This window comes from Myripristis murdjan, chromosome 24 (genome assembly GCF_902150065.1).
Source record: "Myripristis murdjan chromosome 24, fMyrMur1.1, whole genome shotgun sequence".
Classification (NCBI taxonomy): domain Eukaryota; kingdom Metazoa; phylum Chordata; class Actinopteri; order Holocentriformes; family Holocentridae; genus Myripristis; species Myripristis murdjan.
In genome coordinates this window covers 2,793,506-2,808,168 of record NC_044003.1, presented here as the reverse complement: position 1 = coordinate 2,808,168, position 14,663 = coordinate 2,793,506, and the positions used below count along the sequence as shown (strand labels likewise).

Below are 14,663 nucleotides of genomic sequence, written 5' to 3'. Positions count from 1 at the left end.
TTGTCTCACTCCCATTTCTTCTTTTTGCATTTTGAAGCTCTACTTAGAACCTTCTTAAGATCCAACAGTGCAAAATGTAAATTCTTGCAATTTTTCAACTGGTCTTAAAATTTTGATGAGGAGTGTATATACACACCCCTATATACAATCCTATATACAATTATGAACAGATAGGGCTCTAGTTTCCCAGCGCAGTGCAGGGTGGTGCAGTGAGGCGAACCAAAAGGCTAAAACATTGCCAAAAGGCTTTGCCAAGGTGCGCTCAAAGCTCGCCGTTCTGAAACCAGCGCCAGGCGCAAGGCGGAGTGCAGCTGGTGTAGTGGAAGTTTGGCTGATAGGCGCGCAGTGCGCACATGTCACCAAAACCTCACATCAAGTGTGCAGTAATATAATAAATAGGAAGTAAGAGGGAAATAGAAAATGAATGGAATAGGAAATGAATGTATTTACAGGTGGGTTTATGTACATAGTAGTCAGGTGATGCTGCTGCCAACAGGAAAGGATTTCCCTGCATGTGGGGAGGAAAACATGACGTTTTCACATTATTGTGACAGTGCACAGTTTCACATCAGCAGCTGACATTTGGTAGCTGACACTTCGAAGTCAGCATGAATCAGATGGTCCCTGAGGTTTTCTCCTTTTAAGTAGTTCAGTAATTTTATAATAAGAGTTTTAAAGAATTCAGTTGGATAGAAATAAAATGAAATAAAATCAAGCAAGCAACTGAAAAAGTCCTCATTGTTGTGAAAGTCTATCAATTAATCTCTTATTTATTTTGAATTAATTTCACTCTGCCTTCGCCCTATGAGCGCTGGGATTGGCTCCAGCACCCCCCGCGACCCTAGTGAGGATAAGCGGTTTAGAAGATGAATGAATGAATGAATAATTTCACTCTGTGTGTGTGTGTGTGTGTGTGTGTGTGTGTGTGTGTGTGTGCGTGTGCGTGTGCGTGTGTGTGTGTGTGTGTGTCTGTGTGTCTGTGTGTGTATGTGCGTGTGTGTGTCTGTGTATATGTCATGTCAGCAGCTGTCTCTGATCAGCAGTGTGAATGTTTCTCCACACAGGAAGCGACTCTCACTGAGGTGTCATGCCAAATCTCAAACCCCGGGTACAGAGGCTCAGTGAAGGTGCTGTTGAAGGTGTGGAGGTGGATCAGTGTGTCAGAGGAGACGCTGTAGAAGGACAGAGAGCCAGCAGGCCAGTCCAGATACACTGCCACTCTGTTAGAGGAGGGGAAGACTGGGATGGCTGTTGTTCTGTCATTGTGACAGGCAGTGAAACCACCATCATGGCAGATCAGACTCCAGGACTTGTCATTTCTGCCGAGCCCACAGTCATCACTGTTTCCTCTCCTGTTGATTCCTCTGTAAGTCGCTGCTACATAAACTCTTCCTTTCCACTCGACCTCCCAGTAGCAGCGACCAGTCAGACCATCTCTACACAGGATCTGATACCAGAAGTCAAACCTCTCTGGGTGATCAGGATATGGCTGGTCTTCGATCAGACGTGTCACCTCCCTGTTGTCCTCAGACAGGACGAGGTTTCTGTTTGCTGTATTTATGTCCAGTTTGAGGTCACAGGAATCTGATGGAGAGAACAAGACACAACAGACCTGCTGTGGTTATTATCTGCTGATTTATTAACAGTTTGATTATTGATTTGTTAACACTTTGATGATGACACATTGTGTCAGCCGTCCTCTTCATATCACAGCAGGATCTGAATTTATGTACGTCATAAACTGCTAACAACTAAAAGTCTAACTACAGTTAGACTTTATGTATTACTTTACAGTTAAAATAATGAATAATAAAGATCAAATGAGAGAGATTTAATTGTTTTTCTATTATTATTTTCAAGTTTTATTCCCTTGCTGTAACATTTATTCACAAAATGTTTCATGTATAATCTTAATTGACTCAAATAAGTGCTTTTCATTCATTGATTCAAAATGACAGCAAAGAACGGTGATTGGTTGTCAGGTTTGTTTAATATGATGGAGAGAAGAAGCTGTTAAAGAGGGAAAACACCAGCTGCTGCATTGATTCACTGTTTTGTTTTGTTTTGTTTTGTTTTTTACTTCAGTAATAAAAAAAAGTTTTCTCATTTGATGTAGCACATTTCTCCAATTTCTCTCTTTCTTCAACTAATATTTATGTCCTCAAAACCAGGAACTAAGAAGAAAATGTTCAGCACAAGTTTTACTGTTGTCATCAATGACTTTGTCCTCATCAAGCCTTTTATTCCTGACAGTCTAGAGGATTTCAGTCTTCAGTGTAAAATCTGGTTTTATTGTCTCTGAAAATGGAATGGAAATGGAAATGCACAGATGGTTAGTTTTTATGTGAGTGTTGTCGATGTTTTGACTCTATGGATATTGGAGAAAAACAGCAGAAACTGCAGGTGCAGCGTCTAACCAGCTGAATGTTTGCTGATTTGCGTTCAGGAGTCAAACTAAATCCACACTTACACTTCCTCAGACTTGGTTTCAACCACTGCTCTCCACCATGGTCCACCCTGGAGGAAGAAACAGAGTCAGAGCAGCAGATTCTCTTTGAGGATAGAAACATGGGCAGTAAATAACCTTCCCTATGAAGGATTTAGCAGACCACCTCACTCATATCCACCATTAAACATGAAACAATATTCCTCAGCCCTCTATAAGACATTGTGTGTGTCTCTCCATACCTGAGAGCCTCCAGTCTCCAGGTTGGATCCTCCAGTCCAGCAGAGAGCAGCTTCACTCCTGAGTCTCCTGGATGATTGTAGCTCAGGTCCAGCTCTCTCAGATGGGAGGGGTTGGAGCTCAGAGCTGAGGCCAGAGAAGCACAGCCTTCCTGTGTGAGCAGACAGCCTGACAGCCTGCACACCATCACAAACACAATCAGTCCACCACATCATCTGCTTTGTGTTTTAAGATAAGATATCTTATCTTATCTTATCTTATCTTTTCACAAAAACCTATACAGGCTAGGAATGTGATCAGTGACATGAAGCTGCATGTCACTGATTCTTGAGAATTTGGATAAATCATGTCCCACTAAGAAAAATGCTATTTCTGCTAGGAATTTACAACATTTTAATGAATAAAAAGAATCAAGGGCATAATCAGGGGGTCCTTTGCACATTTGTAAGGTTTTTTCATAGGTTTATTTTTAATTTGTATTAATTTAATGATTATATGTTGGCCCATTCCCTACAAAACCAGTTGTCCTGGGATAGGAGATAATCATTTCAACTTGATTAAAACAACAAAAAGTAATAATTTCATTGAATAATATCTTTACCACATGAAAGAGTACATCATAATATGTATTAAAAACTACAAACGATGGGTTTTGAACAATATTTACTATAATTTTGTGGTTGCACAAAATGTGTCCCAGATATTCGTCACCACCATCAGATATTTATTTAAAAAATAATAATAAAAAAAACTACAAGGTCAATTACATTCCTGAGGAGCCCTTTTCAAACCTTCAGCTCTACTGCATGCTTCAAGACCACTAGGCTCCTGGAAGTTTTCTATTTTCTCTTAAATCTCTTCATATTTTTGGACACTGCTACTGTCACAACCATAACATGTCAACACCGTCACTTCTGTATAAAAAATATTAAATTAGATTATGGAATAAATGTATACTTTTTAAGAAGAGGTCTGATGCAGGTAGCAACAGGGCAAAAACAAGCTGGCTAATGTGAACAACTCATGCTGATCATGTGAAAGAATAAGTTTTTGTCACCACCGTCAGACGTCACCACCGTCAGGTTTTTCTGTCTGACGGTGATGACTGAAGTCTGAAAAATGCTTATAACAGTGCTCAGGATTGTTATTTTTTGTACTAAATTGTTAAATAAAGTTGTTAAGCAAGAAGCCATTGAGTTGAGTGGTATAAATTTTGGAAATGTATGTTTTAATGAAGCGACTATCACCACCGTCAGATTAGTGTCACCACCGTCAGAGGCAGTTATATTGGTTTTAAATGAATATGCTTACAATATGTTTCTTTGGTGCTGTTGAGTTATTAAAGTAATAGTCTCTTTAATACAAAAATATGTTTTTCAAATAAAAAAAAAAACATTACGGTGACGGTGTTGACAAAAACAAAGTAGCCTAATAACTGGAAAAACCTATTTTATGAAAAAAATGCAAAAAGAGGAGGTTGCACCGGTACATTGCTGAACAGCCAAGACCTTGGCCTATAATGATATACCTTCAGATTTTGTAATTTAACGCACTTTTTTTTTTTTTTTTTTTAAATTAAAACCTGTTTTATCCAAATTCCCAAGAATCAGTGACGTAAAACGGAACTGAACTGGTCATGTGTTGAGCAGGTTGAGGAATCCTGACCTGAGAGTCTCCAGTCTGCAGTGTGGACTCTCCAGTCCAGCAGAGAGCAGCTTCACTCCTGAATCCTGCAGATCGTTGTCACTCAGGTCCAGCTCTCTCAGACTAGAGGACTGGGAGCTGAGAACTGAGGCCAGAGCTGCACAGCTTCTCTCTGACAGATTACAGCCACTCAGCCTGTGGAAGATAAAAACAAAAATATTACAACAAGTTTTCACCTGTGGAGATAACAATGTGTTATGTGTTAAATATAGAAAGCTATCTCTGAACCTACACAGATTTCTTGGAGGTTTTGACCAGTGGTAGCAGCCCCAGAAGAGCCTCCTCTGAAGCAGAGTATTTCTTCAGGTCAAACACCTCCAGATCTTCTTCTGATGACAGTAAGATGAAGACCAGAGCTGACCACTGAGCAGGGGACAGTTTGTCTGTGGAGAGACGTCCTGATCTCAGGTACTGTTGGACCTCCTCCACTAGAGAATGGTCATTCAGCTCATTCAGACAGTGGAACAGGTTGATGCTTCTCTCTGGAGAGGGATTGTCCCTGATCTTCTCCTTGATGAACTGGACTGTTTCCTGATTGGTCTGTGAGCTACTTCCTGTCTGTGTTAGTAGGCCTTGTAGGAGAGTCTGATTGGTCTGTAGTGAAAGACCCAGGAGGAAGCGCAGGAACAAGTCCAGGTGTCCATTTGGACTCTGTAAGGCCTTGTCCACAGCACTCTGGTAGAGGTGTTTTAGTTGGGAGGTTGATTGTTCTTCTGACAACAGATTGACTCCAGAGTTGATGAATGTCACAAAGACATGAACAGCAGCCAGAAACTCCTGAACACTCAGATGGATGAAGCAGAAAACCTTGTCCTGGTACAGCCCACGCTCCTCTTTAAAGATCTGTGTGAACACTCCTGAGTACACTGAGGCTGCTGTGATATCAATGCCACACTCTGCCAGGTCTGCTTCATAGAAGATCAGGTTGCCTTTCACCAGCTCCTCAAAAGCCAGTTTTCCCAGAGACAGGATCATCTCCCTGGTCTCTGGAGTCCAGTGTGGATCTGTCTCAGTTTTCCCATGATACTTGACGTTCTGCACTTTGGACTGAACCACCAGGAAGTGGATGTACATCTCAGTCAGGGTCTTGGGCAGGTCTCCTCCCTCACTGGTCTTCAACACGTCCTCCAGAACTGTAGCAGTGATCCAGCAGAAGACTGGGATGTGGCACATGATGTGGAGGCTTCGTGACGTCTTGATGTGGGAGATGATTCTGTTGGCCTGCTCCTCATCTCTGAATCTCTTCCTGAAGTATTCCTCCTTCTGTGGGTCAGTGAAGCCTCTCACCTCTGTCACCATGCCAACGCACTCAGGAGGGATCTGATTGGCCGCTGCGGGTCGTGTGGTTATCCAGAGGCGAGCAGAGGGAAGCAGGTTCCCCTTGATGAGGTTTGTCAGCAGAACGTCCACTGAGGTGGACTCTGTAACATCAGTCAGGATCTGGTTGTTCTTGAAGTCCAGAGGAAGTCGACACTCATCCAGACCATCAAAGATCAACACAACCTGGAACTGCTCAAACCTGCTGATTCCTGCTTCTTTGGTCTCAGTGAAGAAGTGATGAAGAAGTTCCACCAAGCTCAACTTTTTCCCTCTCAGCAGATTCAGCTCTCTGAAAGTCAATGGAAATGTGAAGTGGACATGCTGGTTGGCTTTGTGTTCAGCCCAGTCCAGAGTGAACTTCTGTGTTAAGACTGTTTTCCCAATGCCAGCCACTCCCTTTGTCATCACTGTTCCTGATTGGTTGATCTCTTCCAGGTAAAGGTTTAAAGATGTCTTCACATTTGATTGGTGTTTCTGGTCTGGCTGGTTTCCTGAATGCTGTTTCAATCTGTCTGACCTCATGTTCCTCATTGAGCTCTCCACTCTCTCCCTCTGTGATGTACAGCTCTGTGTAGATCTGATTCAGAGGTGTTGGGTTTCCTGCTTTAGCAATCCCCTCAAACAAACACTCAAACTTCTTCTTCAGGTTAGATCTGAGTTCACGTTGGCACCCTGCGAGAGTTTCTGGATGAACAAAAAAGGAAAAACAATGACAAATCGATGTTGTATTATTTGTGAGAAATATGAATATTTCCTGCTAAATGTGTCTATTTGCCCTTTTTGACAGTATGAACTTAATGGAGTGTGTTGTGATGGCTGTTTCGCAGGTTCTTGAATCATTTCCATGGCTACGATAGATCCTGGTAAAGTTCCTGGAACCTCATTTGGGCCCAGACTGAGGGTGATAGTACATCCTGAGTTTCAGGAGCTTTTATGACAGACTGCAGAAACAAACAAAGAGCTGCACGTCTGGTTCAGGATTTAGTTTAGGAGAATAAAGTTGACAGTTTAACAAACAACATAGCGTCGCCTCAGCTGAAGTGCCGCCGCTGTCACAGGGAAGTTGCCGGGACGTGATGGGAAAACAGGAAGCTGCTTTTTGCCAAGCAAGCAGGAGGAAGAAAAACTGCCCCCTGCTGGCTAGAAGAACAACTGTTTTGATTTGATTGGCTGTTTGACTCTGCATTTAACTGGGGCTTTATGGTATTTGGCAGGTTCCTGTATAAGACACTGAGGTTGACTGTGGGACCGGAGCACCAACGCATGGTGACACTGTGGCAGGGCTAAAAACCAGACTTGGTGGATGCATGAGACTTGCATGGAATCTGAACTGTCACTTTAAAGGAGTTCAAAGCCTCTTACTGCTCTGCAGACGCTCAGCCAGCTCCTCCTGCTTCATTCTCCTCAGGAAGTGCAGTGTGATCTGCAGAAAAGCCTCTCTGCTGCTCCTCCTCTGCTCTTCCTCCTCACCGTCCAACACCTCCTCATCCTCCCTCTGCCTCTCTAAGCATTCTGGGTAATCTGGACTCAGAGACCTCTGGAGGTTTGTCAGCTCCTTCTTCACAAAGGTGACCATGTTCTCCTCCAGCAGCTGCAACAGAAAAATAAAAGAATCAGACTTCCACATTAAAATCTGGACACAAAACTCAAAATCAAATCCAGGTCAAAGAGGCTGAAAGATGTAAAGAGAGCAGCACGGAGACGATTCTGAGCAGAATGGTTGTTTTTCAGTTGGTATGTTGTTGTACATTTACACACCATAAATATGGAGGCCAGGTTTGTTTGATGCTGCTGGGCAGACTGAGCGCTGGGAACCTCTGAGCTCTGCTGGTGGACTCTGTGGATGACACACACACACACACACACACACGCACACGCGCGCATGCGCGCGCACACACAATGATTAAGGACTGTATCTGCAGCCAGTCAGAGCCACACTCCCCCCCCTTTGGCTTAGGAAGAAGACGGATGGTGTTAGATGGTAAACATTTGGTGGAGATGTGGAAGGCCTGCAGCATTTGTATATAGATTGTGTACTTACAGTAATCACATTCACTGTGCCTTTTCTCAGTTGATGCTAAGAGTGTGTGCCTGCAGCAACTCGTCAGTGGCCCCGACATTTGTTGTTAGTTGTACTTTCGAATGCTGTTACTCTGTGTTGGTTTCCACACTAACAGCCTCTGACTATATTACCTTGGTTATTATTTTACTCTGGATTTTATTGCTGCTTCACTGTAGGCATTTAATGTCACCATTTACCAGAACATAAATATTATTCAACCTGTGAATTCATACCCTTTGAACTGTTTATCTGTAATACATTTAATCATGTGGTGACATAAAATTATAGACTGTTACTCGTTATTTTGTTATATCTGTTTCAGAACCACAAACTCTTTGTTGTTTAATAAACAACCAGAGGAACATCTGGGCTGTGATGCACTTTGACTGATGCCCCCTGGTGGCCACAGTTATTATAACCCAGTCCAATTATACAGACCTTTCCTTTTCACTTTTCACTATAACACACACACACACACACACACACTCAAACACACACACACACACACACACACACACACACACACACACACACACACACACACACACTGCATTTTAAATGTTTTGAAAGAGGAATGTCGGTCAACAGAGTCTGAAGGGCAGAACTAATTCACCAAAGAATCTGATAACAGAAAAAAAACATCTGTTTTATTATCAGTTTGAAATAATTACCCATGATCCACAGAGTGCTGTCCGTCTTTGAATTCATCAGGATGATCCATAGACCAGTCGCTCTTAATAGACACACCGCTGGGCTCAGGTTCAGGTTCAGGTCCAGGTTCAGGTCCATGTTCAGGTTCAGGTTCAGGTTCAGTCCTTCAACACAACACACACAGAGCTTTTCCTGTGAATAATGCTGCTGTGCTGATTTGCCTGCTGAGCTCTGAGATGGAGAACAGTCATGGACAGTCAGAGATCCTCGTCTTACCTCTGAGCTTTGGTCTGGCTGTCATGTTCTCCAGGCAGAGTGGTTCTAGAGGCGGGGAACCTCCTCTTCCTCTTCCCAGCCGGTTCCATAGCAGAGCCAACACCTTGACACAAACACAGCGGCTGATTGATGACAACAAGCTTTCCATGACAGGATGTGTGCTGTCTTCCTGTCAGCACCATGTCACATATACAGAGTGGACGTAACACTCAGAGCAGCCGCCCTTTACATCAAACCCACTGAGCAGCTTCATCTACAGAGGACTTTGAATCCTCTGGGACTCTTCACACATGGACTGACCACAACTGACAGACAGAAAGCTCTCATTTCACCGATTCACAAAAATTCACTTTCACTTACTTTTCTAGGAGTAAATTGTCGTCTTCTTGTCATTTAATTTTACATGTGCATCCAAAGAATATATATAAATTGCAGTCTTATAATTGATACTGATTTCCTGGCAATTATTTTATCTATTTTCTAATTTGTGTGTACATTTTTTCAAATTAAATGTCAAAGATATGTTTTATGTAACTGATGATGAATTTACTTTTGTTGTTTCATGTTTCAGAAGGTTAGTATAGAAATGGTGATTGTTAGTCGTGTAAAAAAATAATATAAGAGGTGAAACAACAGGTGATCATGTTTTTCTCTGCTGGTGTAAATTTTTCCTGATGAAATGAGTTCAGATCACAACATACCTGACTCTGACTTTGCTCACCGCTAAAAAACACATTTTAAACATTTCAGATAAAGTTGATTTTGTCTTCAGTGTCAGACATCAATGTTGAAAATTATGACACAATGAATATTAAAATGTGGAAACACGGACATCATGCTTTGCTTCACTGTGTCAGTCCACTGTGTGTGTGTGTGTGTGTGTGTGTGTGTGTGTGCACTGCTGATCTGAGAGTGACGTCACTTCGTCTTAACTTCAGTCTCCAAGGATCGTGCGGAGATGGTAACCCTAGATTTGTGAAAGTCTCGCACATGCGCACTTGATTCAGCACAGCGACACTTTACTCTGCTCTAATATTCACGTTAATACTGACGGCATCGCGACAGTTTCAGCATAGAGAGTTTTCAAACAACAGGTCATAATATTTCCTGTCTTGGTGTGTCGACAGCAGAAAAAAGGAACTTCAGCCAAGTTGATGCAAGCTGTCAGACCGGCCGTTTGCTGCATGTTTCATCAGTGAAATGAGTTCAGATCACAATCTGCCTGACTGTGACTCTGTTCACCACTAAAACATGACAGCTACAACAGTTTAGAGGAGGCTGATTGGCAGGAAGCCAAAACAATGGAATTAAAAAATCTGTGATGCTGTCAGTGTTGTCTTGGCAGCTGCTGAAATAAAATTCAAACATTTCAATATGGGGACCAAAAACACTGAGCGTTTCCATGGAGATGCACTTCTATAAACTCTCTAAAATCCATTTCTGCAGAGAAATATTTTAACACCTGTCTTGTCACAGGATTTTGTTCTGCATCTTCAATGAACATTCAAATGTCTGCGTTCATATATTTTTCACTTAACAATCCTAATAATTTGGCTCTAAAACATCAAATAACCTGAATGTGATCATGCACAAACATGTGTTTCCATGTGTTGGAAAACCGATTAGTGACTGAGACCATGAGACAGTTTTTTCTGATCTTGGTGAGAGCGCTGTCGATCACTCCTAACATGGTTTTAACTGAGACAAAAGACAAAATAAAAAAAACATCGGTGGATTCCACACATCACTGGATCACTAACAAAATATTAAAATCGTAGATAGGAAAAGAAAACTAGGAAGAAATGTGTTCGTATGTCGCTTCCTGTATCAGGCTCACTTAGGAGGCTTTTTAAATGTCAAAACACGGAAATCAGGTTTTGAAAGATCTTGTGGTCCCAGTCTGCTCTCAGTCGTCCAGCTCTGAAACACAATGTAGGAGCCTGTTCATCAAACATCTCTAATGATCCCTGGTCGGCTCTTTACCTGCTGAGTCACATCCACATCAAATCCAAGAGACTTTCAGCTTCACCTGGAGAGGCTGAGCGGCCTGTCCTCACCTGCAGTGAGAGCGGGGAGTCCAGTGGAGTCCAGCTGCTTCACAGTCTCTGCTCTGCTCTCCTGTTCACTTTCTGACTGCTGAGCACTTTCACACAACTCCCATTAAAAAGAGTCAACTTCCTGTTTCCACACAGCGGCTGCTAACACAGGACACTTTGGAGTCAACTGGACAATCTGCACTTTGAGCACAGAGGGAGCGGCACGGCGGATTCAGAGCAGGACGAGGCTCTGCGTTCACTTTCCGGTTCTGTTTACGGAGCAGGAGCGCCACCAAGTGGACATGAAGGGAACTTCTCTCAGTCCTTTCAATCAGTCCAGACAATATAAACCTGAACACCACGCCCCTCACCTGGGAGACACAGATGGATTTAAAATCTAAACTTTCTTATTTCAGACAATTTTGTCCTTCATGGGTGATCAAAGCTGCTCCTTCCTCAGTGCTGTTTTTAATCAGGTGTGCAGATTTTATTTGCATTGTCTCCCTGTTGTTTTTAGGATTAAGTTTAAAATTCTCTCTCTCAGTCACAGAGCACTGCACGGACAGTTCTGAGTTCTTACAGGATTTCAGGCTCTGGCAGAAAAAGAGGAGTGCTGTTGCAGAGAAGTGTCTCTCTCCTCTCTCCCTTTCTCAGATTATTCATTTAGTCATTTAATCCACATAACTTCAGTTTTACTGATCGTTTGGGATTTTCTAAAGATTATTGGCATTGGGATGTAGTTGTTCTTCTTTGCCCTGCAGTAGATTAAAAAAAATGATTTAAGGGCCCGCCCTGAACGAAAAGCGACGCTAAGCTTTTTTTTTTTTCGACACGAAACACCTACTACTGTCTCTTTAAGTCAAATCTCTCTCTCTCTCTCTCTCTCTCTCTCTCTCTCTCTCTCTCTCTCTCTCTGAATCTATTGATTTGCATGACGTGACTGTTGAGTAAACCCTGTTGAGATGCAGCAGGTGAATGTGAAGCGCTATACATGATACAGGCCATGTTGGCGTCATCACTGATTTTATTAAACATTATTACACGAGACGGTCAAGCACACCCTCGAGTGTAATATTGCGGTTATACAACTATTACCAACAAAATAAAATGTATAATCAAAATGTATTCATACTGTGGGCATTTTGCTCTCAAAATATCAAAGTTTTTCTCTAGTATTCTCTCCCTTTCAGTAGAAATACATGAGATCTGACGTTAACTAGTCCTTGTCAGCAGCCAACTTGAGCTTATCATGTTTTCTAGACATTGTGATTCCCCAAAATTGAATAAATACTTCACATAGCAACACAAAACTGCTCTGGACTGATGGGCTGATAGTTATACTTCTGCCAAATCATTTTTAATCTAACAGGTGCTGTGACAACAACTCACCAACACAGCTGATTTTTTTTTTTATTTTTTTTTTTATCTACAACCAACTTATATTAACAGTTATATTTAAATGTGGGCTACTGCTTTCCAGTGTCAGCGCCAGAATAAACATCTGTCTTTTCATAAACTCACTGTCAGATGTTTTATTTCAGCTGGGGGTGTGTCACTCCAATTTAACGTTATCTCCGGTTAATGTGGCTAAGCAGCAAAAGTAATGACAGTAAGCAGTCACATTAAGGCTGAACAGAGTTATAGAATAACCTTTTCAGGCTGTTATCAATTTACCTCTGAAATAAAGACGACAGTTTTCACAGATGTGTTGATTTATTAAATGTTCATTTCAGTGTACAGATGCGAGCAAATTGACAAATTAATTAAATCAATGGCCTAGGAAACTCATAAAGACTAAACAAATTAATAACGATTAATAGGCTAATTAATAACTGATAATATTAAGGCATTAATAACAAGAACAAAGTTATAGCCGCACATCTCCGTGGAAAATCTTACAGGTACTGTCCGTGGTGCTGAATCTGCCTCAGCGGGTACTGTCCGTGGTGCTGAATCTGCCTCAGCGGGTACTGTCCGTGGTGCTGAATCCGCCTCGGCGGGTACTGTCCGTGGTGCTGACTTTGCTGAGGCGTTTCATTCGTCTTATTATAGAATTTAAAGCTCCATAAAATTCACGGAGGATCACGGAGGCTGCTTCATTCCTTGTGCCATCAGGCTGCTGAACCTCGATGGTAGCATGTGGAATGAATACAAAATGTACTCCATTCTCTTGGAGCTTATGTTTGACTGCACGAAGCTCACAATGCTGTGCACTGTGCATTGAATTGCCTGTTGAGGCTACACTGCTGTTATTGTTTGTATTTATTATTATGTATTTATTTATTTTTCACATATTTATGGTCCATTATTAAGTGTCTGTGTGTATCTGTGCCATATACTGACTGTCCCTGCCTGGTATGGTTCAGTTTGTCTGTTTCTTCTTTTTCTTCTTTTTATGCTTAGTCTAGGTACACCGCTAGACCAAATTGCCCCTAGGGGATAAATAAAGTTGTCTGATTCTGATTCTCGTTCAGCTGTTCTTTACTTACATTTGAGAAATCAGCTGCTTGCCCGGTGTTTGTCAGGTACATGCGTCAGACTTATGTGTTGTACAATAGATATTTCATATGCATGCGCTATGCAATTTGAGTTCTGCTGCATTAATTGACCCTTGGTCATGCCAACGACCCCACCACACGTGTCTGTCTATCTATCTATCTATCTATCTATCTATCTATCTATCTATCTATCTATCTTATCTATACAGACAGACAAGCAGACAGAGAGACACAGACAGACAGACAGACAGACAGAGACACAGACAGAGAGACCGATAGATAGATAGATATATTTATGTCAAAAACACAGAGGTAGGTGTGGTGAGAACTTAGAATGAGAATGTTGAGGATGAGAAATGAGATATCCCTCTAAATCTGGTGGGAAAAATGGCTTAAAATTTTTGACTTCATAGCCTTCTCAGGAACGGTTAAAACTTTACAACACAATTGCTATCCAACATCTAACGCTCATAAACAGCACAAACCAGCCTCGACTAACAATCTATAAGAAGGGCAGGTTTGTTTTTTTCCATGTTTGCCTTCAGCTGTAGTGTTGAAACTGTTGCATGTTGTTATATTTAGTATCATTTGTACAAAGAGCATTTGCCCACCAAGCCCCTTTTGCAGTGGCCCCCCATTGCATGTTGGGGAAGCAGGTTCAGTTCAAATCTCCACATCAAGACTGAAAATCTGCCTTTATTCACTTCAGTGCAGCGTATACCCAAGAACTTAGTCGGGTCCAACACCTCTTTAACATCCCTCTAACTCTGCTATTGGTTTATTCTTTTATTTGCTTGCTGTATGTTTTTCCCGATGTTTTCCTTTCAGTTGTAAAGTGTATTGGGACCATGCTTTATTGATTAATAAGTGATCTATTGTGCTGGTCAGAGATCTTCAGGTGGGTCGCTCCAAAGACATTAGAGAAGGATTTCATTCACCTGGACAGTGTCAGAAAATACTGCTTTGTAAACAAGCTTTGCAGTGTGTCAGAGAGAAGACAAGTGGAAATTATAAAGAAAATCCCACACACCGTCTCAAACTCACAGCTAGAACTTTATTAAACAAGACGATGTTACAGTCTACTCAGGATCTTCCTCAGGTGTGAACAGCAGGTGACTGACACGTTCTTATACAGGGCACAGTCACCTACCAAAGAAATCTGAAGCACCACAGAGGTTTATCAACAACATAAGCAGTATTAACGGAATACACAAATGTCAAATTACATAAGAGAGAGAAAAAAAACATATCAATAACATAGAGCATTACAACAAAAAACACATCTCAGAATATTTCTTATGATCAAACTATAAACCTTCATGGAACAGAACCTGTGAAATCATCAAATATAAGCATCAAATAAAAAACAGCAGGCTCAGCTTCTATATAAAGATCCTAGAATTATGAATATAAACATTGAGAGTCAAAGT

The 14,663-nt window shown here is 41.6% G+C and overlaps 1 protein-coding gene across 1 annotated transcript; it reads right to left on the bottom strand.

Moving 5' to 3' along the window:
- Positions 1-262: 262 nt before the first annotated feature.
- LOC115356574 (NACHT, LRR and PYD domains-containing protein 3-like) lies at positions 263-8,540 on the bottom strand. The gene is given in 10 exon segments (XM_030047788.1): positions 263-331; positions 1,073-1,584; positions 2,471-2,517; positions 2,689-2,862; positions 4,352-4,525; positions 4,623-6,121; positions 6,123-6,394; positions 7,073-7,301; positions 7,469-7,547; positions 8,444-8,540. Coding segments are annotated over 10 exon segments (3,105 nt in total). The 5' UTR covers positions 8,494-8,540.
- Between the last annotated feature and the right edge of the window lie 6,123 nt (positions 8,541-14,663).